The sequence below is a fragment of the Dama dama genome, chromosome X, assembly GCF_033118175.1.
Source record: "Dama dama isolate Ldn47 chromosome X, ASM3311817v1, whole genome shotgun sequence".
NCBI lineage: Eukaryota > Metazoa > Chordata > Mammalia > Artiodactyla > Cervidae > Dama > Dama dama.
Genome location: NC_083714.1, coordinates 139,985,399 through 140,012,461, shown reverse-complemented (window position 1 = coordinate 140,012,461; position 27,063 = coordinate 139,985,399). Strand labels below are relative to the sequence as shown.

General features: G+C 44.4%; 1 protein-coding gene across 5 annotated transcripts in view; it reads right to left on the bottom strand.

The window, feature by feature from the left end:
* Window positions 1–3,193: 3,193 nt before the first annotated feature.
* GPM6B (glycoprotein M6B) overlaps window positions 3,194–27,063 on the bottom strand; it is a 155,082-nt gene continuing 131,212 nt past the window's right edge. For 3 of the 5 annotated variants that reach the window (XM_061136087.1, XM_061136085.1, XM_061136082.1), the window contains 6 exons: window positions 14,821–15,007; window positions 13,022–13,178; window positions 11,788–11,959; window positions 8,720–8,793; window positions 7,787–7,852; window positions 3,194–5,255 (listed from right to left, as the gene is read on the bottom strand). In XM_061136087.1, the coding sequence (XP_060992070.1) occupies window positions 5,106–5,255; window positions 7,787–7,852; window positions 8,720–8,793; window positions 11,788–11,959; window positions 13,022–13,178; window positions 14,821–15,007 (806 nt within the window). In that variant the 3' untranslated portion in view covers window positions 3,194–5,105. Of the gene's footprint in view, window positions 6,792–7,786; window positions 7,853–8,719; window positions 8,794–11,787; window positions 11,960–13,021; window positions 13,179–14,820; window positions 15,008–27,063 lie in introns of all 5 variants that reach the window. The other 2 variants (XM_061136086.1, XM_061136083.1) reach the window with 1 other exon arrangement.

Here is a 27,063-nt window from a genome sequence, read left to right as displayed (position 1 = left end):
TGGTTGCTTCTCAAACCTTCATGATAGTCCAAGCTACCTTCTTTGTTCTTGGTGTTTCTTAGTAGTTGAGGGTGTTGTCAGGACTGGTCAGTGTTGCAGCGGGGAAGAGCACAGTCAGCATGTAGATGCAGGGTGATTGGGAAACTGACCCCTCAGATGGCAGGTGGGAAAGTGAGCAGTTAGGTCCGATCCTGGGAACTAGTGGTTTTTGCCTGCTCCCTCTGCACTTGGCCTGGGTGCATAGCTGCAGGGGTACTTGTACTCCAGTGCCTGGTAAGAACTGCTGCTACGTCCTGTAGGCCTTGTGAATGCCAGTCCTGGTGGCTCTCAGAGCCAGATAGTCTTCAGATCTGTACCCTGGGTGGCAGGTGCTGATGCTGGAACACACATCAGTGTACCAGCTCCTCCCTGGAGACATGGGTGATTGGAGCAGGCAGAGCATGGATGCAGTGGCTTTCTTGGTCCCTGGGGAGGATGGCAGTTCCCTGTGTGCTAAATTAGAAGCCTGACTCTAGGCAGCCTTTTAATATATGTAAATAGACCCTTTTCAGGGGAAAGACTTGGAGTTGGTGAGTCCTCTCGAGCTGGGTAAGAACTGGCTGTGAGAGTCTTGTGGGTTTCTTGGACACCACAAAACACCTTAAAACAAGGTGTTTGGGGCATGGTCTGTTCCGAAGGTGAAAATCATAAAAAGGGGAGGTGCTAGATGTGGGGTCCGAACCCTTTGCTCTTCAAGGTGAATTATGGAGGTGGGAGTGTCCACCAGATTGTGTGGTGGTGTGCCAGAGTTAGGGTTTCTGGTAAGTCTTATGTCTGAGCCTTTCCTGTCCATTTCAATGTGGGTATTTTCTTGTCTGCTCAATGTGTGAGAGTAGCTCAGCTAGTTTTTTCTTTTAGAAAAACCTGCTCGGTGTGCAGTGGTCTGTGCCATATGTCCATGGAAGGAGGGGAAGTTCAGGAGCCTCCTATAGCATGGTCTTAGTCCTAAACCCTCAGATAACTTTTAACACTTCCTAGTATTACTTTTCCCCTCCTCTATCTTCAAAGCCCTTGTCTAAATCATTTATTGTGTTGTTTCAGTTTTCTAGCTTGGGGATTGTTAGCTTCTTTTTTTTTTCCCCTCTGTCAGTCAACTTAAGTTCTAAACAGTATTCTTATTACTCCAGATGAGGTTAGGGTCTGTTTCAAGAGCAGTCAGTCATCTGTTTATGCAGCACAGCAGGTGGTCACATCATCCGCCATGCGTGTGAATACAGCCTGTGAAATGTGACATGCTCCCCTGCAGGCTGTCTGCTCCTGCCTCCCCAAGACCCTCCCAAATGGAGTCTGTTCAAATCTTCCCCAGATGGGTAAGTATATCAGTATAGATAGCAAACAGGAAGATGGAGGGGTGGTTTAGAAAAAGTGTTCTTTTAACCAAACCTGACTGACCTCTCTTTGTATTTTTTTCCTCAAAATTTTCTGTTGTTTTACTCATCCTAACACTCACTCTGAAAAAGTTACCTTAAGTAAAATCTGTAATTTTTCACATACTGCCAAGAACAAAGTAACCCTGCACTGGCTAGCAGACGCTGTCACCATTTAGGACAAGACAGTATTCACAAAGCATACTGCCTGGCAAAAACCACTACAATATTGTAAAGTAATTAGCCTCCAACTAATAAAAATAAATGAAAAAAAATCTTGAAACAGGCAGAACTCCTTTTATTGTGCTTTGCTTTATTGCATGTCACAGATACTAAGATTTTTATAATTTAAAGGTCTGTGGCAACCCGAACAAATCTGTTGGTGCTGTTTTTCCAACAGCATTTGCCCAGCTTGTATCTGTGTCACATTTTGGTAATTCTAACAGTATTTCAAACCATCTGCTAGCACAAAGATGACAGCTCACTGAAAGCTGCAGTGATGTACCCTTTAATTAAGGTATATATGTTGTTTATTTTTTAAGATGTAATGTTATTGCATGTGTTAATAGACTGTGGTGTAGAACACCTATATTCACTGGGAAGTCCAAAAATTCGTGTTACTCTTTATTGTACCATTTGCTCTATCGCAGTGGTGTGGAACCAAACCTGCAGTGTCTCTGAGGTCTGCCTGGATTAGGAAGTATTAGAAAGCCCTAAAAGGATTGCTTCAATGTAGAGTATTTTGCTTGTTTATTAAATGAGTAGGTGAGTCCCATATAATTTTGACTTGATTTTCATTCCTTAGAAGTTAATTTTCACAATGTGTAACTAGAAAAAGGGAAAACTCTTTTACTTCTAAACCTCTAGAGGTTCCTACATTTTGTGGCAGGATTTCTGTCAGTATTTTAGATAGTACCTGTGATCTGATGTGACTTAAGAAATAACTGCACACAACACTCCATAAACAGAAAGTGTTAAGCTGTGTGACCAACAGCATGGTAATTGGACTGCTGGTGTTCTCCTGCTGTGCATGAGGAAAGGCTGAGAATCCAGAGGCAGTGCCTCCTTTAGAAACGACAATAGTGCCAAAAGCCAGTCCTTACTTAGAAAGGTCAGATATAGACAATCCACATGTACAATCATGCTGACAGGTAAGTAGTTGAAAGAAATTATAAAATGAAGTCCTAAGTAAGAAACCTAGCTCTGCGGCTTAGTTTTGTAATTGAAATATAGTTGATTTACAATGTTGTGTTAGTGATGTATACAAAAGTGATTCAGTTATGCATGTGTGTGTATATATATATATATATATAAACATACATATATATACACACACACTTTTTCAGACTCTTTTTTCCCCTTATAGTTTATTACAAAATAGTGATTATAGTTCCCTGTGCTCTATACAATAGGACCCTGTTGAATAGACTGGTATCTTCACTTGGTAAAACAGACAGTGTTACGTGGACCTTTATGAAGGTTCCTCACTGTTCCCACTGTCTCCAAACAGAAAGCTTTGTATTAATCCCATAAATTAGCACATAATTTTTCTGACTAGCTTCATACCTAAGTGTTAGTGGCAATTGATGTAACATACCGCCCAGTGGGTTAGTGTTTTCTCAAATTGCTCTTACTTTAAAAGAGGCTTCTGTCAGAAATGAAACACATGGCACTTGGAAACTTGATTTCCATACAAATGTAGAATCTTGATTATGCATACTGTTTAAAAATGACACCATACCGAGGACAGAGAGAGAGTATATATGTATGGTAAAAAGGCAAGTGAATGAAGCTATAATTTTTATTTCATTTCTCTTAATACATCCACAGCTATTTCCACCTAAATAGATCTTTAAAATAAGCATACACAGGTATTGACTATTATCTACAAATATTTATTGTAACACTTGAATAGAACTACAGGAAGCCCTTGGCACTGATAGAAAATATTGATTCACTGTTAGGTTACAAAAATTTATACATAGCAAAATTTAATGCTCTTTACATAAAAAATATTAGACTACTTAAACAAAACTTTCAAAAATTCCTGGTAAGAGCTACCAGAATTAGAAAAGTAAAATTAGGCTTTAGACACTGCCTCTTCTAGAACACTGGACTCAAACAGCACCTCCACTGCTGGAAAAAATATTTAGGTCTGTCATGCAACAGGAAAACGAAACACCAAGCTATTCTGGAACAACTGTTCTACACAGAAGAGATCGTCTCCCAATTTAGAAAAAGAAAAAATAGTCAAGATCCAAATAGGCATTTTTAGGCATTAACAACAACACCAACAAAAAGAATCCAAATGAAATATTATACTTGCTGTTCAATTTTAATAGCATCTGATAAAGGTATGCTTCCTTTCATTTTAACACATTTCTGCAGGTGGATATGTTTAAAATCCAGGAAACAGCCAAACCACAAGTTAATTCTTAACATGAATATACATAGTTAACCCTATTATATTATGCAGCCCCCTTTAAAAGCACTGATGCACCCAACAGTTATATGTATCATTTCATAAAGAACAACACAAAGTTTACCATCACTAATACCCAATACCTATAGTCACTTAATGTTCTGAAACACAATGATTTAGAAGGCAAGTTTCTTTTGAAGATGGCTTAAACTCAAGCATTTGGGTTTTTTTTTTTCTTTTCCTGAACATTGAACTTTCTTATTCCAGGAAACTTAAGATTTAGATAAGAAAAAGTGAAATAAATATCAAACCTAATTGAAATTACTTCAGTATTCAAGTCTATAAAAGTAGGAGGTCTGTGGTCTGATGGTAATTAGGTTTTGGATAGTTGGTATGAAACTGTAAACTTGCTATTCAGACCACATAAAAATGGTTTTGAGTGGTGGTCATTTTAATAAGGTAACACTTCTTCATTAAGAAAAACATCTGTGAAGCAAAATTCTTTGAAGGATTTGGGGTTGCCTATTGTAAGTTCTTAGAAATTGAAAACAAATACTCATTAAGGCAAAGCTGACATTTATTTAAAAGAAATCTATTACAAAATTGATTTTGGATAGCTTGTCAGTCTGAATCTAGCTTCATCCATGGTAGGTAATGCAGAATTATAGTGGGCTCAGTTTAGCATTCTTGAGGGAAAAAAAAAACTATTTCTGATTGGACCAGGAAATTAGTATGTTCTGGACTTAGAGGGGTGGGGAGGTCAGCTTATATTTTTCTTATAAGGGTCAACTCTAAGAATCACTTTATCTTTGAGCCAAAGTTTCATACATGTCAGCTGTCAGAAATGGAATGTCACATCAATTCCATTTTAGTTCCTATTTAGACGTGTTTGAGGACAGATGGCAGAAGTGAATGTGTGGTCATACTGCCTGATGCTGGTATGGCATGGTCCTTATCAAGGGGTATCATGTATTTTCACAGCCTGTCTTGGTAGGATTGTGAACATGCCAAAAATTTCAAAAGGATAAATATTCATTTTGTTGAAGTGTTGCCTTTTAAAATGGCTCCCCTGAAACCTCCAATATCTGTTGTAAAGAAAGAGAGTTACCTACTGGAAGGTTTTCCTAGAAATACATCCCAGCAGCTTGAGACAGACAGTGAAGTGTTTGGACTTCTACATGAGTTTGTTTGGTGGGGTACACATCTGTACTGCAGAGCAGCTGTCTGATGATTTGTCAGAGCTGTAAATTCGTTGGCTGAGACCCTCTGGCAAACATTTATGTGTAAGAATTGAGTTGTTCTTTTGACCGAGACTGGATATCTTGCAGTTCCTGTTCTTCCTTTGCTTTGATATCTTGGTAAGCCTGCATTTTGCTTGCATCCTTTAAGTAAGCCCAGTTAGAAGACAGTATCATGAGGAAGTGGATCTGGAAAAGAAGGGTGAGCATGATGGCTAGTGAGCATGTGAGAAGGCAAAGCGAGCTGTGAAGGCAGATTAGACGCTCTGTGCTGTAAAAATGGAGAGGGTTATTCCGGATTAATACTCATTCTGCTATCAGGCATCGGAGACTGAGTGCAAGCTCTGCTAGGACGCTTCATATTAAAAGGGTGAAAAAAGTTAGTAAACAAACATAATGAACCAGGAGAAAATGGCCCAAGTTACTGTTAAGAAAAGGCAAAAATGAAATACGACAGGGTGCTTTTTACCATTTTAAGAGTCACTTTAAAAACGAAGGCAAAAGTTCAGAAACACACTGTGTGGTTATTTTGGAATGAGTGTCGTGCAAAGATCTTTCCTATCTGTGGACAAAAATCAATTTCCCCAAAGGCCTGAAAGTGTGAACGGTGTTTATTTTGAGTAAATAATATAAAACTACATATTTAACATGGAAAAATTAAGTGAATGCCAAAACCAAAATTAAGAACTATCAGCAAAGCATGCAGACTCCGTGTTAACACACTTTTAGTAGTGAAACTAGTTTTCGTGTATAACTGCCGTGATTTCATTTCACAAAATGTCAAAATCGTTATGATCATTCTTTACAGTTTGATGTGGCAAATGCTTCTTTCCCGCTTATTTTCCTCATCTTTCCTGCAAAATCTATATATCAAGTTCCTTATATTTCCTTCTCAACATATTGGAGACTTTCAGATCCAAGCACAATTACTTTCCCCATTAGAATCTTACGTGCAGTTTGAGAAGTGGCTATGAGGAATCAGTTACTACTCACCCCAATCCAACACTGTGAGGTTATCCATTCTGTGGGCTCTGAAACGACTGATGGTGTTGTATAAAAATAAAACTACATATAAATATTTTTTTGGGAGATAACAAGTGAGCTCTTCAAATTTTCGTCAGCTTATTTGAGGGGCATTTATTTGGTAGTGAGCCCTAAAAATACTGTAATTAGATTTAAAATATATTTGTAAAATATTTTCCAGACAGAGTCTGAGAAGACCAAATCCAGATGAAAACGGTTCTCTTCCAATTCATCTTCAGCGCTTGTGTTCATTACTGAAATGGGTTATCAAGCAAGCAAAAATAATGGAAAACACAGGTATTCCAGTTTTAATACTTCACTTAGAGATACTGCTCAGAGTTTTAAGTTCAAAGAAATTGTTTTTCAGTGGCTGCTCACCAATGTCAGTAAATAACTGAATCCTTTCCACAAAGTGGAAATAGCCAGATCTCATCATCATTTCGGAGTTCATGTACGGTAAGTCATTTGATTAATCTACCATGCAAAATGAGTTGACTAAAGCGATTTACAAATTACTGTAACAAAACTGCAGAAGCCTAGGCTCTGCTTTAGTCTGGGGGTCAGTGATACTTCACGCTACGGAATATAGCTCTCTAAAGCTCCTTATTGGCCTTATGCAACTTAGAACTTAGTGCAGCAATCTTCCCGACTCTTAAACTTCAAAACCGCATAGTTATATGTAGTAGCCATCATGTAGATCAGCTGGTGGAAGAGAACAGAACAGGACAGTAAGATACAGGTAGTGTGGGCCGCTGCCCTGACGCTTCTAAACTTGGCCGGGGATGGGAGCCAGCTCAGAGCCTAGGGTGTTTCCTTTTTGCCATTTGTAAGCCCATTATATCTCTCTCACTCAAGCTTCTGGAGTCATATATACGATATAAGTCATCAACCCAGAGAACAGGTCCCCACCCTGAGGGAACAGAGGGTTGCCTCCACGTGGGGAGGGATGACATCAAGGTTAGACAAACTCTGAAGGACTCACTTCCTCATTTCTCAGCACTTGAGGTTCTCCCTCTCTCTACCCACCTTAGATCTCTGGACACCACAAGCCATGCCCTCCCAAGTTTTTGGTCCACATGGATACACATAGACACACCCTCGTGCGGTGGCATCTTCCGTATTTATGAATCTGTCCTTGTGCTAAAATTTCCCTAACTCTCCAGTCAGCACTCACGGCCATGCGGACGCACAGAATGCCGGAAAGCCAACACACCCAAGGCAACACTCTGCCTTCCTGTGGCAGCTGTAAACAAGTGTCCTTTTCATCATGTCTTTGGTGCCCTGGTTTCTGCATTTTTGTGACCTCACTCTTTCTGTGGTCCCTCATGAGAGTGCTAAAGGGTTGTCTAGAGTTCCTAAGCACAGGGAGACTGTGAGGGGCCTGATGGAGAAAATACATGTGTTCAGCAAGCTCCAGTCAGGCCGGAGGCACACTGCTGCTGGCCGTGGGTACACTGTTCATGAATCAGCAACATATACCCCACAAGATGCCTTTAAACGGAGGCAAAAGGGTTCTTCCCACCAAATCTGAATCTCATCACCTACCATGAATGCCAAGACCAGCATCATCCTTCCTGCAAGCTAGACACAGGGTACGTTTACACAGGGGCACCTGAACCGAGGCCGAGTCCCAGGTGTGTTGGCTGGAAGGGAAGTCTGTTAGGACAGTGCCTGCAGGGTATGGGGCCAGCACTCACCAGGGCAATGACGGTGGCGCCAGCTCCGGCACAGGCCACGATGAACAGGTGATAGGACATGTAGAACTAGGAGAGAACCGGGCACCGAGGTGAGCATTCTGCGGGGGAGTGATGGCCTCCTCTATTCTGGGTGCGCTCCCTTTGCCTCTGTAGGGCTGATTTCTGAAGACCGGGCACATGCTGGGCTTACCTGGGGAGCTTTCAAAACTTGGCATGAGGCTGTACCCCAGGCCAATTACATGGGAGTAGCTGGGGCTGCTCCCCATGAAAAGGGTATTATCCTGCTCCTGCATGCCTGCCACCTGCAGCCCAGATCATGGATGTGCACACCCAGCAGCCAGGTAGGTGGGCCCTGATTGTTGTGGTTGCTCCTTACTTCCAAAACCATGTCAGGATCATCTTAAATGCAAGCTCCCACCAGTGCATTTGAGAATCTGCTTTTATATACAGTTATAAGCCAACGCCTGAAGACTATTCTAGGGCAGAGAGATCTTTCAACCATAGTGTGTCAGGATTTACTGCCAAGTAAGGATGTACAAGCAATAGTAGCAACCCAGTCTTTAGACAAAAGACTAAGTTGTCAATGTATAAAAATTCAGTTGTATACAAATTGAGGGCAATCCTCTCTGGGAAAATTTACGTTGGTCCTGTGACAAATGTTCTACTTTGAAAAATGATCTGAAGATGAAAGAGAAGACTCGAGATATATTCAGATTGGGCAGGATTGGGATCACTCGCCAAATATCGCCAAAACAGAAAGCTGTCTGATGGCGCAGGACCGTCACTCTGGATTCAGCCATGGGACAGGGCCATTGTCTGGGTGGAAAATGGTGGCTCAGAGCCCTCTCGTGGTCATTCTCCCTAGGAGCACCCTCTGTCTCAGCCTGAAGTGCCCAGTGGTCGTCTAGGACCAGCTGAGGGGCTGGGGCCTACCTCGTTGGTGTTGCAGATGTTTTCCAGGGCCGAGCCACATATTCTTCCTGGGAAAGCATTCCAAGGGATGATTCCTAGAAAGTGAATCCCAGCAGGTTAGTGATTAGCACAAACGCCAGTGTCCCTGCTTGCACTGGGCCCCTCCACTTTCAGAGGCAGTTACAACACAATCACGTGCTATGCTCTTCATCAGCAGTTGATCTATCTGCCCTCTGCAGCAGAAACTTTCTGGAATAATAAAAAGTCCTATTTGGACAACAGGGCAAGAGCAAAGGCAACTAGTCCGTAAGAGAATTAGACAAATTATACTTTGGTTAGTTGAGCTGATATTCATGAACTCGAGTTCAACAGCTGCAGGACACCCCCCCCCCCACCGCCCTTATAAGGCATTTCCTCTTGAAGCCAAACACATCTCGCCCTAAACTTCATGGTCTGCGTCCTTGCACCTCAAGCTCTTTCACCATGGTTGGCCCTGACTCCGTTCTGAAAGGGAGAGGCTATGCTCAGAAAGGTTCATGGCAATTTGACAGAGGAATTTGTTTATATTCTGTAATCTGCACTTCCATTTTTTATGTCTTTGCTTTTCTGTTCCTTTTTGTTGTGTTTTACAAGTATCTCAGAACTACTTCTGGATTCAAAGTCCAATTGGAAGCTTGGAAAACCACTGCACTTCCCCAGAGAGTGAGGCCAGCTCAGCCTGTGGTGTCTTTGCTATATCCAACTCCCCTCTGTGGTCACCTCGTCCACATGGCAGCTGCTGCTTTTTCTGCCATTAATGCCTCGATGTGCCCTTAAATATGAAACACACCTCAAGTTCTCTTGTCTCCCAGGAGGTCAGAAAGTAGGATACTTAAAAATTATTCCTTCTACCTTTGTTATGGACCAGTAGCAAGTCTTTGTTTCAGGAGAATGGGAAATGATGAAACCACTGATTTCAAGAACAGAAAATTTTTTAAATGATTACTGATGACCAGACATTTGTAGTGAATGCTGAAGAATAGAGAAATGATACATGCACCTAGATATTCATTTACAAATATTTAAAAAATCAACTTGAGTTTCTGTTTTCCATCTATCCTAAAGAACAGTGTGGTTGAACCTTTGGCTCTATGAGAGGAGATCAGTGCAAGGGGCATTTTAGGTTAAGTTTTGTATTATGGTTCAAGGTAAGATGCTGAGGATAAGCCAGACAGGAAGAAAGCTCTTCTAGAAAAGCTCTGAAAGAACAATTATTTCCTCTTCAATTCTAATGGAAAACTTTTTTCCCCTAGTTGATCCTGCCAAGAACAGGATTTCCACCATCCTGGACAGAAGTACTGCTGAAACTGCCTTTTCTCACTCACGAGGGATGTCTGGTTTGCAGTGATGGACAGGAGGTGCCATGGCCCTTTCGGTGGCCTCTCAAGATGAACTGAACTTAGGTAAAGTGCCCACTCAGGAAGATAAGTTTGAATAGGTATCCAGTGCTCAGCTTTGTTAGAGTCCCTTTGGATGACTTTAAAATATGCCCGGATTTCAATAGCCAGGACATGGAAGCAACCTAGATGCCCATCAGCAGATGAATGGATAAGGAAGCTGTGGTACATATACATCATGGAATATTACTCAGCCATTAAAAAGAATTCATTTGAATCAGTTCTAATGAGATGGATGAAACTGGAGCCCATTATACAGAGTGAAGTAAACCAGAAAGATAAAGACCAATACAGTATACTAACACATATATATGGAATTTAGAAAGATGGTAATGATAACCCTATATGCAAAACAGGAAAAGAGACACAGATGTACAGAACAGACTTGGACTCTGGGAGAAGGCGAGGGTGGGATGTTTCGAGAGAACAGCATCGAAACATGTATATTATCTAGGGTGAAACAGATCACCAGCCCAGGTTGGATGCATGAGACAAGTGCTCGGGCCTGGTGCACTGGGGAGACCCAGAGGGATCGGGTAGAGAGGGAGGTGGGAGAGGGGATCGGGATGGGGAATACATGTAAATCCATGGCTGATTCATGTCAATGTATGACAAAAACCACTATAATACTGTAAAGTAATTAGCCTCCAACTAATAAATGAAAAAAAAAAATGCCCAGATTTTATGTTGTCATTGAGTCTCCACAGCCACATCTCCTCTCCTGAATCTTCAAAGTCTCCACTCACATCCTGAGTCTCCAGAATCTCATCTCCTGAGTGTCCAGTCTTGTCTACAGTCTCCTCTCAAGACTAGCCTAGGTCTTCTCTCCTCTCCTGAGTCTTATCTCCAGAGTCTCCTGAGTGTTCAGGGTCTAACCTCCAGTCTCATCTCCTAAGTCTCCTCTCCCAAATCTCCTAACCCTCTTCTCCTCTCCTGAGTCTCCTTTCTTGATCTCCTGAGACACCAGGGTCTCATCTACTGAGTCTCGTCTGCTGAGTATCCTAGGTGTCCTTTCCTGAGTGTGCTATCCCAAGTCAATAGTGTATCCTGTCCAGGGTCTCTTCTCCCGAGTCTCCTGTCTCTCAGGCTCATGAGTAGCCTAAATCTCCTCTCATGAGTCTCCTCTTCACAGTCTCCTGTCCTGAGACCCCGGGCTCTCGTCTCCTGAATCACTTGGGTCTCGTCTCCCGAGTCTCCTCTCCTGAGTCTGCTCTCCACGGTCTCTTCTTCCTGAGACTCCAGGATCTTGTCTCCTGAGTCTCCTGACTCTCTGCTCCTGAGTAGCTTAACTCTCACCTCTTCTCCTGAGTCTGCTATCCAGGGTCTCATCTCGACTGAGTCTCCAGAGTCTCATCTCCTGAGTCTCCACTGTGTTGTCTCCCGAGTCTCCTAACTGTCTTATCCTCAGTAGCCTAAGTCTCATCTCATCTCCTTAGTCTCTTAAGTCTCCTCTCCTGAGTCTACTGTCCAGTGTCTCATCTCCTGAGTCTCTGGGGTCTCGTCCCCTGATCTCCAGAGTCTTGTTTCTTCAGTCTTCTCTGCTTTCCTCTGCTCTCCTCCATCCTAGTGATTATTAGGATTATTATTATTACAACCCTGTAATAATTTAGGCCCGCATACACACATAGAACACAAACGAATCACAGGAAGTACCATATTGCCGGATGTCCACACAGATCTGCTCCACTCCTGCTGTCCCGTTGGTTTGGGGGGACTTGATGACCTCACAGGTGGACCATATGTTGTAGAACATGAACACTGGCACCGCCGAGAAACCAAACACACCCAGCCAGGCCACTCCCAACACATAGGTGAGGAAGACGAACTAGGACAAGAAGGAGAAAGAATCTTCACCAACCAGTACAATCCCTGGGAGGAATAATAATATATTTCTCCTAATACTGAACTTGCTGGATGCAGTCACTGGACCATAGCAGATACAAGGGAAGTTTTGGAACTTTGCAGTTCCCTATTTAGTAAGGACATGAGTAGCCAAGGCAGGCTGTCCCTTGTCCAAGGTCACTGAGCTAGCTGGGACAGGGCCTCCTTCAGCCGTGCCTTGTAAATATCAGTTCCACACTTACCAAGGTGTGTGGATGTTCTCACAGGCCACTGCATTAGAACTCTGTTCCAAATTGCCTTTATTCTACGTAACAGATGGGCTGTAGAACAGCCATCACTACAGGAAGCTCTTTCTGGAAAAGAACCTGGGTAGTTTCATGATCCTGTGAAATTACTAAAAAGCATTAGATGCACCTTTACTACATTTACAATAGCCACGAACACAAGCTTAGTGCACAGTAAACCAGATCAAATGCTCATTTCCCTCTAGTCTTGCTTGGTTTTACATCTGTAAGAGTCCTCACCTCAGGACAGCAGAGAGCTCAGATGGTGTCCTCAGCCCTGCAGCCTGGGTGTTTATCTTCCTCCTCCCATGACTTTTTGCCTCCATGTGAGTGCATCTCTCTCAGCTCCCCAGCTGTTTTCTTCACATCTGACCAGTTTTCAAATGCCAGACCCACACATCCAGCTGCTTGGCATAGGCCATTATAAACCCCACTTCAACGTGCCCCCAACTCCAACTCCAAAAATGCCTCCTTCCCACCTCTCCCTCCAGCCCTGAGTCTCCTTTTGTGATAGAGCACTTCCTGACCCTGTCTCTTACCGAGCCCCTTTTAAACTCTGTCCTCCACTAGGCCAGAGGTCAGCAAACAGTGCCCGTGAAAGGCCAGAGAAGGAACTGGTCAGGCTCCACTGGGTTACAGATACGCCTCAGCTTTGCTGAGTGAATGCAATCACAGACCACATGTCAGCAAAGGGAAGTGGGTGCCAAAAACCATACCAGGCAGAAAAAACTTGAATTTTGTATTATTTCATGCATACTCACCATCCCGCTGATGCACCGGCCACAGGCTGTTGTTTTAAACTCCCCATGCAGTTCTTTCACTGCACTTGTGGTGTAGAAGCCTTCTGCCAGCAGAATGATCCCATACAAGAAGAAAAAGGACGCAATTCCGTAGATGACATACTGCATCAGTTGAATTCTGTGAAAAGAAAAAGATCCCAAGTGGTTACATTCGCAGCCTGGTGAACAGACGATTTTGGCCTCTGGAGGGAGGCTGTAAGGGTAGGTGACATCCTGGGACAGCCAGCCCACTGATGGCTTCGGTGGGGGCGCCACAGACAGGCACCCCTGTCCAGACCACAGCAACCTGGGCCCTTCTTCCCAGGGGTGGGCAACTTCCCAGATGAGGGAGATGTTTCCTTTGGACGGGGCCCAATGGACTTTTAGTACTTACTAGATGATACTCCTTTGCATGTAAGTAAATACAGAGATTGACGAGTTACAGCCACTCATCCAGGACACACATACAGCCAGCATTTCAACTTGGGTCCAGTGGATGGCCTGTTCCTTCCACCACATCAGAATGTCTCCCAACCAGGCTTTGTGCTTAATCGTTTTCTACTAAAACCCCTAAGTAAGCATTCATGGCCTCTCTATGGAGTAACTTGGGCAAACGCTTTCTGCGCAAGACACTTGTGATAATGTATCAAGTAGGTTTAAGATACAAAAAGTTAATTCACATCTAAGTTTGTCCTATGAAAGCCAACAGAAATGCAGATGACAACCTCTGGCTGCCCAGTGGAACCACCTGGTGAGTTAGAGACTACGGGTACCTGGGTCCTATCCCCAGAGATTATGACTCAATTAGTCTGGGGTGAAACATAGACCTGGGGATTTTTTTAAAAACATTCTTCCAAGTTTGAGAGCCACTTATCAACATCACCAGCTAATTAAGCTACCATGCTTTCCCGAGGCTCAGTCACGGTAAATATTTCTTGGTCTTTTTTGTACCCAGTTGGCACTCATTGAATCCCTTGTCCTGCTTGATCCTCCTCACAGCCTCCCCAAATGCTGATTTATTTGAATCACTTCACAAATAAATTTCCCAAGGACTCTTCCAACATGCTTCCCTTATTATTTCATAAAAATTCATTCCTGCCTTTCTCAAAGGTCTGGTAGAAAAATATCTCCCAATCACAAGGCACTTAAAGACTGTCAAACTTTGGGAGTAAGAAAGGGAAAAGCAAACAGTCAGAGGCAGGGGAAGATACACGAAGACATCAATACACTGCTGCTGGGCAGGCACACTTATGAGAATCCATGCACGGGAGTTGGACACTCAGGAGGGTTCTAGGATAGCAGGGCTGAGGCCATACCCCTAAAAATCCCCCTTTTCTGAACTGGAGGATCCCTGGGGATTTTTCCTCTGCTTGAAGAATGAATGTCCAGGTCCTACTCCTGTAGACTTCGGGTGGGGCTAAGTCCTCCATAGGCTCCTACCAGGCCAGGGCTGGCCATTTTCTCTGACAGCATCAGAAGGCATCTGTTATTCGGGGACCGTGGTAACTCTCTTGGTGAGAGGATGGGCAGTGTTGCCACCATCCCCCTTGGCCACCTGCGTGTTGTGTCTTATGTGTGCACCGTCCCATTCCCCAGGCGTGGTCCTATCCCAGGTCCCCAACACCCACTGCACTCCTGGCCCTTTCTTTTCCCGTCTGCCCCTGGGGAGCGTGAATGAAAGGCATCCATTTTCTCCCAGGGGCGCCCACAGCAGTCTTTATGCAACCCTCCTGGGGCAGTGGCACTTTAAATCTACTTCTAAAAGGAAGGAGGCAACTTACACCTCACTCAGCAGGGCATGGTCACTGGTGTTGGTGGAGAAGTGCTGCTCCAGGATCGCCACGGTGCCTGCCAGAGCCACATGCCCACAGCCGCAGAACAGGGCGACCCCCGAGAAGCAGAGGATGGTGGCCACCAGCGAGGCGTAGGGGACTCCGCCCAGACACTTGATGCAGCATTCAAAGCAGCCTGGACCCAGGGGAGAGAAAACACGGCTGGTAAGGGTAAAACGCCTACGACTGACTTCATGAAGACAGCGCATTAACAGAAAAGGTCGACTCTTCCCTCTGCCCCGCATGCTCTTTGGGTAACAGCTCAATATCGCAGGGGCCAGGGGGAGCTGTCCTCATCTCATTCTGTGGGTTAGGACGTGGGGGCTTCAACGGGAAACACAGCTTAATTTGCTCGGTGTGTGTGGCAGAGCAGCTAAGTGACAAATGGTTATGGAGTAAGGCACAACTCTACCGCTTCCTGATTGACTGAGGATTGAGGTTAGGGGACCCCTGCTCAAGCGACAATGAGAAGCAATCACCCCACTAACAATGTCAGAACTGCAGTGAGGCTGCCATTCTATGAAGACAAGTGACCGTCAAGTTCCCCCCAGCCTCACCCTTACAGGGTTTCAGGTAGCTATTTCTCTATTTTCGCAGCAGCCAATGGCTTTCCCTGGCCTCTGACCTCCTGGGCAACCAGAAGAGTCAAATACAGTAATTACACTATTGCTGTGATCAGAAAAGTATCAAGGGAATCATTCTGGAAAGGGGGTGGGCATATGGGTCCCTAGAAGTACCAAGTCACCCAGATCCACTCAAATGGGCCCACTCAGGTTTCATTCATGTCAATATCAGAAATCAGCTCAGCTTTTAAATAAAAATGTTCCCCCAGAGTCAGGCAGCACAAGCAAGTTAATCATACTTGTCCCCCGAACCCACCTCCTCAGCTTCCACCTGCCCCCACCCAATGCACATGTTGAGAGTAAGAACCCAGAACTGGTGGGTGACATTTAAGTACTTGGAGAGGGAAAAGGAACAGGGTTGGGGTGGGAGGGGACAAAATGAGCATCCATGAAGTGAAATGAAGGAGAGAGCCACAGTTCACGCTTCCTTCTTGAGAGAAATAAAACTCATTCATTTTTCAAATCAACTTTGACTTGAGATGTCCATAAAGACCTCCCCGGGGACTGAGTCAGGTGACATTTTCAGTCTGGAGACATTTTACGTTTCAGTGGAGCGGTGCAGGCCTCAGGATAATGTCGGTCCCTCTCCTGACCTCCCGTCCCTGTTTATACTATCCAGACTCTTAACTAAATGGCTTGTCAGGGAAATCAAACTCTGAATGCATTATGATGTTTAACAGCAATCAGGAGCAGTTCATGACTTCAGGGCAAGCACATTAAGGTGGCTAAATTTCTTTCCCCCAAACGGTCTTTACAGTAGACAGGGAATGACTACCCAGCATGAAACACTGGAGCTAGGCCTTTCCATTTTGATGATCATTCCATGCTAAACTAGCGTTTGCTTAAACCTACGCTAGGAGATAACCCCATCTCTCTCTTCAGTTCACTGGAAAATAAAAATGCCAGGCCCTCATAAGAAAGTGTTCTTCCTTTCATTTCAAAAGATGACCAGCTATTTTCGAGAAGACCAACCTCCCTGAAATGGATTGATGAAACCACCCAAAATGGGACCCAGTACACAATATAGTTCAAGTCCACTAGCAAGTCAGTACCTTAAAGAGATTTGGATATGTGAGATTTGTGAACAGAGATGATAGAGGTCAATCTCATTTTGTCCTATGACCTCCTAGCGGGTTGAAGTGAGGTAAGAGGAATGCAACTAAAAGTCCAAATCTCCAGACTCCCAAACCAACAGCAACTAAACTCCCTGGCCTTGATGTATGTGTTGCATCATATGAGAGAGAAAATAGACCTCTTTTCTCTTGTGTTGTATCATCCCCACTTCTCCCATTCTCAGGCTCCACGATGAAGTTAGGCACAAGATGAATGCTTCCATGGCTAACAAAGTTATCTCTGGTCCTTATTGGTTAGAGATGTGTGGCCTTGAGACTGTGCTGGCCAAGATGGTGGCCACTGGGCACATATGGCCGTTTAAATTGCTCAAAATCAAAACTTCAGCTCTTCCTTTGCAGAAAGTCACATTTCACATGCTCAAGAGCCACATGGACTGGTGGCTACCATCTTGGACAGAACAGATACAGGAGATTCTCTCACTGGAGAACACTGCTGTTGTGGAAGATCAATTTTGACATGCCACATACTCACTTTCTTGTGACATGAGCTAGGTTCTGAGTTTTACTTTGGATTTCATTCAGTCCTTTTTGAAGATCTAGGGGGTGATAAGCACTGTGGCTGGCACTGGAAATACAAACATAAAATAAGATGTCTTCCTTCCTTGCCTTCAAGGAGATCAGTTAGATGAGTAACAATTTCTATGGCACACCATGATGACTACCAAGACAGAGGCTGCTGGAGGACCAGTGGATGGTTGGGTGGAGGAGAAGGATACAGAAGGACAGGAGGAAATATAATTCAAATCAGAGAGGGATCCTGAAAGGCTTTCTACAGTAAAACCTAGGGTGCCAAATACGTGAACAGCTGACATGAGGACACTGATACATAGTCTGACAAAATTTGAAGAAATCTGCATATTACTGTTGTACATTATCTTACTAAGCCTACATCCTTTCTCATCATCTGGGGTTAGGGTTAAGTGTTATAGTGCAGTACACTCACCCTTTAACAAGAGAACTCAACCTTCCAAATCCATGCTTGCAACTTGAAAACAGTCTTTCCTCCAAATGGGCTAGAGTTGTTTGCTTCTTTCAAAGGAAATGCCACAACTGTTCCATGGCTCGAAAAAGACAAGGGGGGTCAGAAGGATGATGCTCTTCAGTCCCCAATTCACCACTAGATCAAGGCTAACATTTTCCTCCAATTTGTCTCTCTCATGGACTCCACACATCCTCATGCTGTGGGTCTAGTTCTAGAACAGCAGGGGAAACCAGAGACTCAAGACTTTCGGGATCACTTCAATGAAGCATACTCACTCAGCAGAAGCCAATGCTCTTAGGGTTTTGGTGGGTTTTATTTACGAACATAGAACTCTGGCTCCTGTAGAAGCCTCCATATTGGTCAGGGTTGTTGCATGTGCACACCTAAAACTTTTACGAACCCTGCTGGCCACCAGGAGCCGAAGCCTGTGAAACACATCCTGGGGAAAAATTACAGGAAATAATAGAACTGGATACAGAGCTTATTCTAGCATTGTTGACCAATTACCCAGAAGGCTAAAACTGCATTTCTGGTAGATATCCAACCAGCTGTGAATGGATTGCTCCCCACTGTACATTTTCTGTCAGTCTAGAAGCCATCTCTCCCTACACTGTGTAACATATCTTTGAACACTGAGTAATTTGGTCATATGCCACACACTTATCCCAGAGGAACCAAGAGTGCTGCAAAAAGCTGTCAAGAAGAAGCTAAATATGTTTCTCAAACATGATATCAATACTGTTAGTGTCCTCACATTAAGAGCATTTCTGACCTATGGGTACATGTGTGGCAGAGGTAGGGGGTGGAGGCCATGGTGATGCTGTGTGCTCAGGTTGGTCTCATAGGAGTACACCGGCACAGCCCCATGGGGTCCTGGGCTTACTATAATGCTCTGCTACTGCCATCTTGACATTCTTACTACTTTCTGCATAAGGGTGTCTGAATTTTCAATTTTGCACTTGGCCTACAAATTATGGAGCCAGTCCTGGGTGTACTTATGTGAGAGGAGACAGTAGGGGTTCTTCCTACTTTATATGCCCACTGTGGCATGCTTTTATTTCAGTGTCAGATAGAAACACAGCCTTGAAAGGCAGACGTCACCTTGCCTACCTATCACGTTGTCCTGAGCACAGCAACCGTCTCATGAGGTCAAATGCCCGGCATGTGGGAGAATTACTGGCTTCCCCTTTGCTCTGAGAGGGAGTAGGAATCACCCACTGTACTAACCCCAACAGAGCCAACGCTCCAGGTTCTGCTAAACCAGGGATCTGCAAACTAGAGCCTGTGGTTTTGTCAATAAAGTTTTATTGGAACACAGCTTACACCCCTTCATTGACAAATCACTGGCGGCTATTTCTACTCTACCAAGGCAGAGCTGGGTAGCTGTGACAGAGAGTGTGTGGCTTACAAAGCCTGAAACAGTTACTTTTTCCAGGAAAAGTTTGCAGACCCCTATCTGGAGGCAGACATGCAGACTGTGGTCTGAAGACCAGGAGCACCAGCATCACCTGTGAACATGGGAAAGATGCAGAGTCTCGGGTCCCACCCTGGAACAGCTGCATCAGAAAATCAGTGGTGCAGTGGGGTAGCCTGGCATCTGGGCTTTCAGACAAGTCCCACAGAGGCTCAAATCTGAGAACCACAGTCCTAACGAATTGCACCAGCTCTTCACGGTGGCAGCCTCACCAGCTTTCTTTTATTACCAGCCAAACTCCGTGATGATAAACACCAAACACCACGAAACGATTCCCGGCTTCTGGCCAAGCTGGAGTATCAGGGAGCTAGTTTATCCTCCGGCCTGAAACCACAACCAAACTGAACGAAACCTGTGCAACAATGGTCTTCAAGGTATTAGACAGCAGGCTGTGAAGGACCACTCCTGGCAAATGAGTCAATGATTAAGTTCTCAACAGAACCAAAGAATCCACGTGAAACGCCCTGGGACATGTTTCAAAGACACAGTTGGCATGGGGTCACCTGAAGGTGCAGCTCAGCTCTCACTGGAACAAGAGAAGCTCTTCCCCATAACCTTGCTGTTATCATCATCTCGGGTACTGGGGTTTCTTAAAGACCTGATTGAATGGAAGCTGTCAATTAGGCAGGGTGGTAACAGATATGGGTGAGGACAAGAGCACTGGGAGGGAGGGCACAGCTGTCCATTTATTCCATCTCATTCCATTAGTACATTCAATGCTCACCCAAGTGTCTCTGAGGTCTCACGTACTGGGCTGGACACTGGGGACTCGACAGCGAGCTAAGATAGGCGAGCTACATGCTAATGCAGTTTATAGCCCGGGGGAAAACAGACATTATCCAAATGGTGTGGGGCTCAGAAGTGCTAGGAAACAGCAGGGACTTACTCAGGCTTTTGGAGGGTGACCGGGGACAGCCTCCACAGCTTAGACATGAAGGGTGAGTTTGAGCTGAGGGATGGTTAGGAAGGGTGTTCCAGCAAACAGAAACTGCATGAACAAAAGCCCTGGGGGGGAAAGGGCAAGGCGCTTTCCTGGGCATGGAAGATGATGCCAGAACAAAGAGAGTACGGGAGGAGGGTGGGGCAAGGAAGGCAGGAGGGGTCTAGGGGAGCCGGATGCACTGGAGGCTTTCCAGGCCACTCGAAGGGATCTGGACTTTAGCCTCAGAATCACATGACACCACCAAGCCTTTTTGACCCTGGAGAACAGACCAGGGCTGCGGAAGATTCCTCTGGCAGATGTGACAGAACAAAGTGGCCCTGGAGATGAATAGGAGCTCGCTGCAATGGTGCAGGCAAAAGAGGACAGGTGCTTGGACCAGGGCAAAGGCAGCAGACGTGGAAGAAAGGGATGCATTGGAGAGACGTTTGAGATGGCAAATGGGCACAACCTGATGTGAACTCAAAGGAGGGGTTTGGGATGGGTGCTGAGTACCAAGAGTGACTCCTCCATTTCTGCACATGGAACCCCATGGTGCTGTGCTGTTCCTTGAGCTGGGGTTGACTCAGGAGGGCTAGGCTTTAAGGACAAAGATGCCGAGTTTAACCCTCCTACACTGTTGGTAGGAAAGTAAATTAGTGCAGCCACTAAGGAGAAGAGTGTGGTGGTTCCTCAAGAAACTAAACCGTATGATCCAGCAATCCCACTCCTGGACATACACCCAGACAAAACTCTAATCTAGAAAGATAACATGCTTCTCTATGTTCATAGCAGCACTGTTTACAATAGCCAAGACATGGAAACAACCTTAATGTCCATCGACAGAGGAACAGACAAAGAAAATATGGTACATGTATACAATCAAATACTACTCAGCCATGAAAAAGGATGAAATAATGCCATTTGAAGCAACATGAATGCAACTGGAACTTATCATACTAAGTGAAGTAAGTTTGAAAGAGAAAGACAAATACAATATTACTTATATGTGAACCTAAAATATGGCACAAAATGAACCTGTCTATGAAACAGAAACAGACTCATGGACATAGAGGTCAGATTTGTGGTTGCCAAGGGGAAGAGGCGTCGGGGAGGGAAGGACTGGAAGTGAGAGACTAGCAGATGTAAACTAGTATGTATAGGATGGGTAAACAACATGGTTCTACTGTATAGCACAGGGAACTATATTCAACATCCTGTGATAAATCATAAAGAAAAAGAATCTTAAAAAAAGAATGTCTATATGTATATAACTGAGTCAGATTTGTAGTTAAATGGGCACAGATTTTCCTGCATGAAATATGGAAATCCATGAGATATGGATTCACTTACATGACTATCCAGTCTTCTTAATTATGTGTGCTTGCATGCTAAGTCGCTTCAGTCATTTCCGATTCTTTTGCAACCCCATGGACTGTAGCCCACCAGGCTCCTCTGTCCATGGGATTCTCCAGGCAAGAATACTGGAGTGGGTTGCCGTGCCCTCCTCCAGGGGATCTTCCCTACCCAGGGATCGAACCCGCATCTCTCATGTCTCCTGCATTAGCAGACAGGTTCTTTACCACTGCACCACCTGGGAAGTCCCTGTATTTCAATTTAAAAAATTGTTTTAAAAGATGTTGAGTTCAGTTTTAGACGTGCTGACTTTGAGGTGACCAGATGCCATCCGAAGGGAGAGATTCCAGGGGGTGATCAGACACATGGGTCTGTAGCTCAGAAGAGCTGATGCTGGATGCTGTCAGCTTCTGGATTGCAGTGAAAACTTTCAGAGGTCAAGGAAAGACATGGGAGCGTTGAGCAGTTCCAAGTGCTTTAGACCCTTTCTTTTGTCAGGCATGGTCCTCGGACAAGCAGCAAGAGCTTCAGCAGGGAGCTTGGGGGAAATGCAGTCTCAGGCCCCACCCCAGACCAGTCGAGTTGGTGGAATCTGCATGAGAACAAGCCCCCAGGAGTGCACGTGGAAGTCTGAGAAGCCCACTGCCAGTCACCAGTCCAATCTGCCCAGCCCCAGGTGCGGAGCCCCGAGTCCCTGTGAAGTGCCCGCTTTTGTGTGCAGCCGTGTTCGGTGTTTTTTCCAAAGAGGAGGCCTGCTGGGCTTGGCCCTAACTCCAGTCACTTGCAAATCAAATGGCAAGTTCCAGGGGCCACAACGAAGAAAAACACAGTGTTCCAAGCTGTTCAGCCGCCTTGAAAAGAGTGCCACTAGAGTGTTTCTTCTGAGCCAAGCAAGCACTGTTAAGCTCAGATTTTTCACAACAAAGATGCTTTAGTGTCATACCACTGACAGGGTCTGAGAACACAGACCTATCCCCCCACCTCCCCCGTTCAGACAAAGGACCTGGGCTTTGGGCTGTCCCCAGCAGGAGAAGTCGCAGGCCAGGCTGATGTTTTTTTTTTTTTTTTTTAAAGAGGGAGTTGGTGCCGAGTATCAGCAGAGCACCACGCCATGCAAAGTGGATGCCAGCTAAGCAAGAGCAATGCTTTTCTTGGATATTCCCATAAATCCACATGCTGAGTTTTCCCAAGCTTCAAACCAGCAATGACAATGCTGGTGAACATGAACCAGAAAAGGGTAAAGAAAGCATTTTTTTTGATGACTGTGAACAACTCGTGGAAAAAACAAATCACTGCTAGGCTTTCTAGTGCATTTTACTAGTAATTCTCAGTGCCTCTCACCCGGCCCCCTGAACGTCCATTAGGTTAGTCAGGTCTTCAGCCTTCATTTAGCCAGTCTCTGAAGCTAAAGAGAATTTTCGGTTTTGATTTGCACAAAAACTCCAGTGTGCGTTAGTCTAAGATGGTTTAAATATAAACCACACAGTAGGGAGAAAAAAAACAGGCCTCAATGCCTCTCCCTCTCAATGGCCATTTTGTCTCCGGCATCTCTAGAACCTTTTGTGCAGAACAACAGAAGAAAACTGGCTTTGTCCTCGGGCTTGCGGATGCCCGTTGCCATGGCTGGGAGCTCACAACAGCCCAGTCATTTGCCCCAAGTTGTCTGTGATCCTGGCTGCAGCTCTCAAGCTGGCTCCCAGGAGGGCCGGCAGCAACAAGGGCTCAGATTCTTCCCCAGGGAATGAATGTCACACACACACCCTCAACTCACGACCCTTCTTGCCACTTTACTAACTCCTAATAATCCATCAAATTAAAAAGAAAAGAAGTCACCAAGGTTTGCAACTTTCAAACAACCAGCAGGAAAATGGAAGCGGAGAGAATCCTTAGTTAAGAGACATAAGATCGGACGGCAGGGCACCAAGGTTTCCCTGACTTAGTTCTCCACATGGAGTGAGTGTGCCCACGTCGGGGACATGGGGTGACATCTGAAGATACCTGGGGTTGTCAGGACTGGTGGAGGGGATACTCCTGGCTCTAGTAGGTGGAAGCCAGGGATGTTGCTCCATATCTTACAGGGCACAGGAGAGCCCCCCCAACAATTACACAACCCTAATGTCTGCAGCACCAAGGGGGAAGAGTCCTGAGAGTGCGTGCACACACGTGCTCCACAATGTTCACATCCCTGGTTTTCACCTGGGGACGATTCTGCCCCCAGGGGAGGTGTGGAGACACTGCGTCATCACAGCTGGGCAGGCACTACTGGCAGGTAGCCGGTAGAAGTCAGCGATGCTGCTCAGCACTCCACAGTGTATAGGACGGTCCCCATCCGAAACACAACAAAGAATGAGGCGACAACAAGGGTCAAGGATGAGAAACCCCGCTCTCAGGCTACCATATACCATCCTGGTCTGAGACACCAGCATGACCACCAAATTCTACAATTAAAAAGAAGCAAAAGAGCTGAAAATAACCTTACTTTGTTTAAAAAATATTACAGAAAAGAAGTTCACAAATTTTGCTGCCCAAGAGAATTACCTGGAGCACATGGGAAAGCCCTGATGTCCAGACTTTACCCCAGACCAAATTAAATCGCAATTTTTGCAGGTGGGATTCAGGAATTAGAGGTTTTGCTTTTTTTTCCCCCCAGGTGACCTTAAGTTGGAGAACATGTGTTCCAGAGCAGACATCAGCCAACTGTGGCCTATGGGCTCAACTGGGCTCTCCACCGGGCCTGCAAACTCAGCATGCTTTTTTACATTTCGAAATGATTGTGAAAAAAACCCAAACTCAAAGAATAATCCTGCTTCGTGACACAAGTATATGGAATTCAAAGTTCTGTGTCCAGAAATAAAGTGTGACTGGAACACGGCCGAGCTTAATCCTTTCTGTACTGTATGTGGGTATTTTCAAGCTGCAAAGGCAGAGCTGAGTAGTTGCCAGATATTTACCATCTGGCCTTTTACAGGAAAAGTTTGTAGCTTGCCCTTCAAGAGCACTGGTTCTCCACCTTTCATGTACACATCAATTTCTGGGGAAACTCCTTACAATGCAGGGTCTCTTTAGGCAAGTCTGGGCCATCGCTCCTCACTGAACCTCCTCACTGAACCACAAGGGCAGAAAAGAGGGGCTCTCCAAGGGGGTGGGTGCAGCCTTGAGAGACCCCAAGACTCCGGAGGTGCAGGAGGCCCAAACTGTCTTCATGATAGCACTAGACAGTACCGACTTTTCCCCACTGTGTTGACATTTCCACAGGAAACTGCCGATGGCTATAGCACAAATCAGGCAGTGACACCAAAGTGAAGGAATCAGCAGTTCATTCCTCACCACCACACACTCACAGGGAAAAAACAAGAGAGTTTCACTCTGATGTGGTTAAAAATAATTTATCAACTGCAATAAATCTACACACCCTTTTGAAGATTCTGTATAATGAAATGAAGACACATCCAGGACTTCTGTAGCATGCCAGAGCACGATGCCAAGTTCAAGTACGACTGAGTTTCAAGCTGAACTAGCATCTTGTTTTCTGGCGGACAGCTGTTTTTTTCTTTAAAGAATGACTAACACACTATAGTTATTAAGACTTGGGAAGAAGACAAATGGCCAACAGGCATATGCAACAATGCTCAACATCACTCACTAAACATCAGGGAAATGCAAATTAAGACCACAATGAGATATCACCTCATACCTGTCAGAATACTATCCAAAAGACAACAAATAACAAGTATTGGCAAAGGTGTGGAGGAAAGGGAACCCCTGTGGGCCGTTGTTCTCCATAGTGGCTGCACCAATTTACATTCCCACCAACAGTTTTCATGTTCTCTGGATAAATACCCAAAAGTAAAACAGCTTTGGTTATATTGGTAATTCTATTCTTAATTTCTGAGTAATCTCCACACTAATTTGAAAAGATATATGCACCTCTGTTCACTGCAACATTATTTATAATAGCCAAGACATGGAAACAACCTATGCCCACTGATGGATAAATGGATAAAGATGATATAAAAACTACCATGCATGCGTGCACGCTAAGTTACATCAGTTGTGTCCGACTCTTTGTGACCCTATGGACTGTAGCTCACCAGGCTCCTCTGTCCATGGGATTCTCCAGGCACGGATACTGGAGTGGGTTTCCATTTCCCCTGGTTCGATCCTGAACCCACATCTCTTATGTCTCCTGCCTTGGCAGGCAGGATTTTTACTACTAGCACCACCTGGGAAGCTCAAGAACTACCATATGATCCAGCAATCCCATGCCTGAGCATATATCCTGAGAAAACTGTAATTTGAAAAGACACATGCAACCCAATGTTCACTGCAGCACTATTTACAATAACCAAGGAAGGGAAGCAACTTCAATGCCCGTCAGCAGACGAATGGGTAAAGAAGATGTCGTCATTCAGTTGCTAAGTCATGTCTGACTGTTTGCAACCCCACAGACTGCAGTACACCAGGCTTCCCTGTCCTGCACTATCTTGCAGAGTTTGCGCAAATTCATGTCCACTTAGTGGTACATATATACAGTGGAATACTACTCAGCCATTAGAAAGAATGAAATAATGCCATCTGTAGCAACATGGATGGACCTAGACATTATCATACTGAGTTAAGTCAGACAGAGGAGGACAAACATTGTTTATCACTTATAAGCAGAACCTAATTTTAAAAAATGATACAAATGAACTTATTTACAATACAGAAACAGACTCACAGATTTCAAAAACAAACTTATGATTACCAAAGGGGAAATACATGGGGGAGGGATAAAATAGGAGCTTGGGGTTAACATATACACACTACTATATATAAAATGGAAAACTAATAATGACCTACTGCACAGCATAGGGAACTGTACTCAATATTCTCTAATAACCTATATGGGAAAAAATGTGAAAAAGAATGAGTATATGTATAACTGAATCACTCTGCTGTACACCAGAAACTAACACATTATAAACCAACTATACTTCAATAATTTTTTTTAAAAAGATGATATGATATATATCTTATGTGTATGTCTCACATACACACACAATGAAATACTACTCAGCTATAAAAAAGAACAAATTCTTGCCATTTGCAACAACATGGATGGACCTTGAGGGCATTACGCTATATAGGTTGAGTCAGGTGGAGAAAGACAAATAGCATATAATTTCACTCATATGTATAATCTTAAAAAAAAAACAAAAACAAAAAACAATTCACAGATACAGAGAACAGATTAGTAGTTACCAGAGAGGAAGGGGGTCGGGAGTTGGGTGAAATGGGTGAAGGGGGGGTCAACTGTTAGTCTGGTGATGGATGGTAACTAGATTTTGTGGTGGTGATCACTCTGCAGTGTACACAGATGTTGTATACAGATGCTGAATTACAATACTATACCTGAAACATGATACACACACAGACATACAGACTTGGTTATCTGGCACAAATATTCTTTAAAATGATGTAAATGACCTTGTCAACTTCAAAGAAAATAAGCGACAGTATCTGTTGCCAATCAATTTTGGAAAACTTGCACCTGTGAAAGGCCCAGCTTCCCAGTACTTAGAAGACTTCTTAATGAAATCAGTGGTGATGTTAATGAAATGTGACTTTGGGGATATGATATAATAAAATCTGTCAATACTTGGAAGATTTGTAGCAGCCAGCGAACCAGTATTTTCCAAGTGACCAATGAAGGATGTTACAAA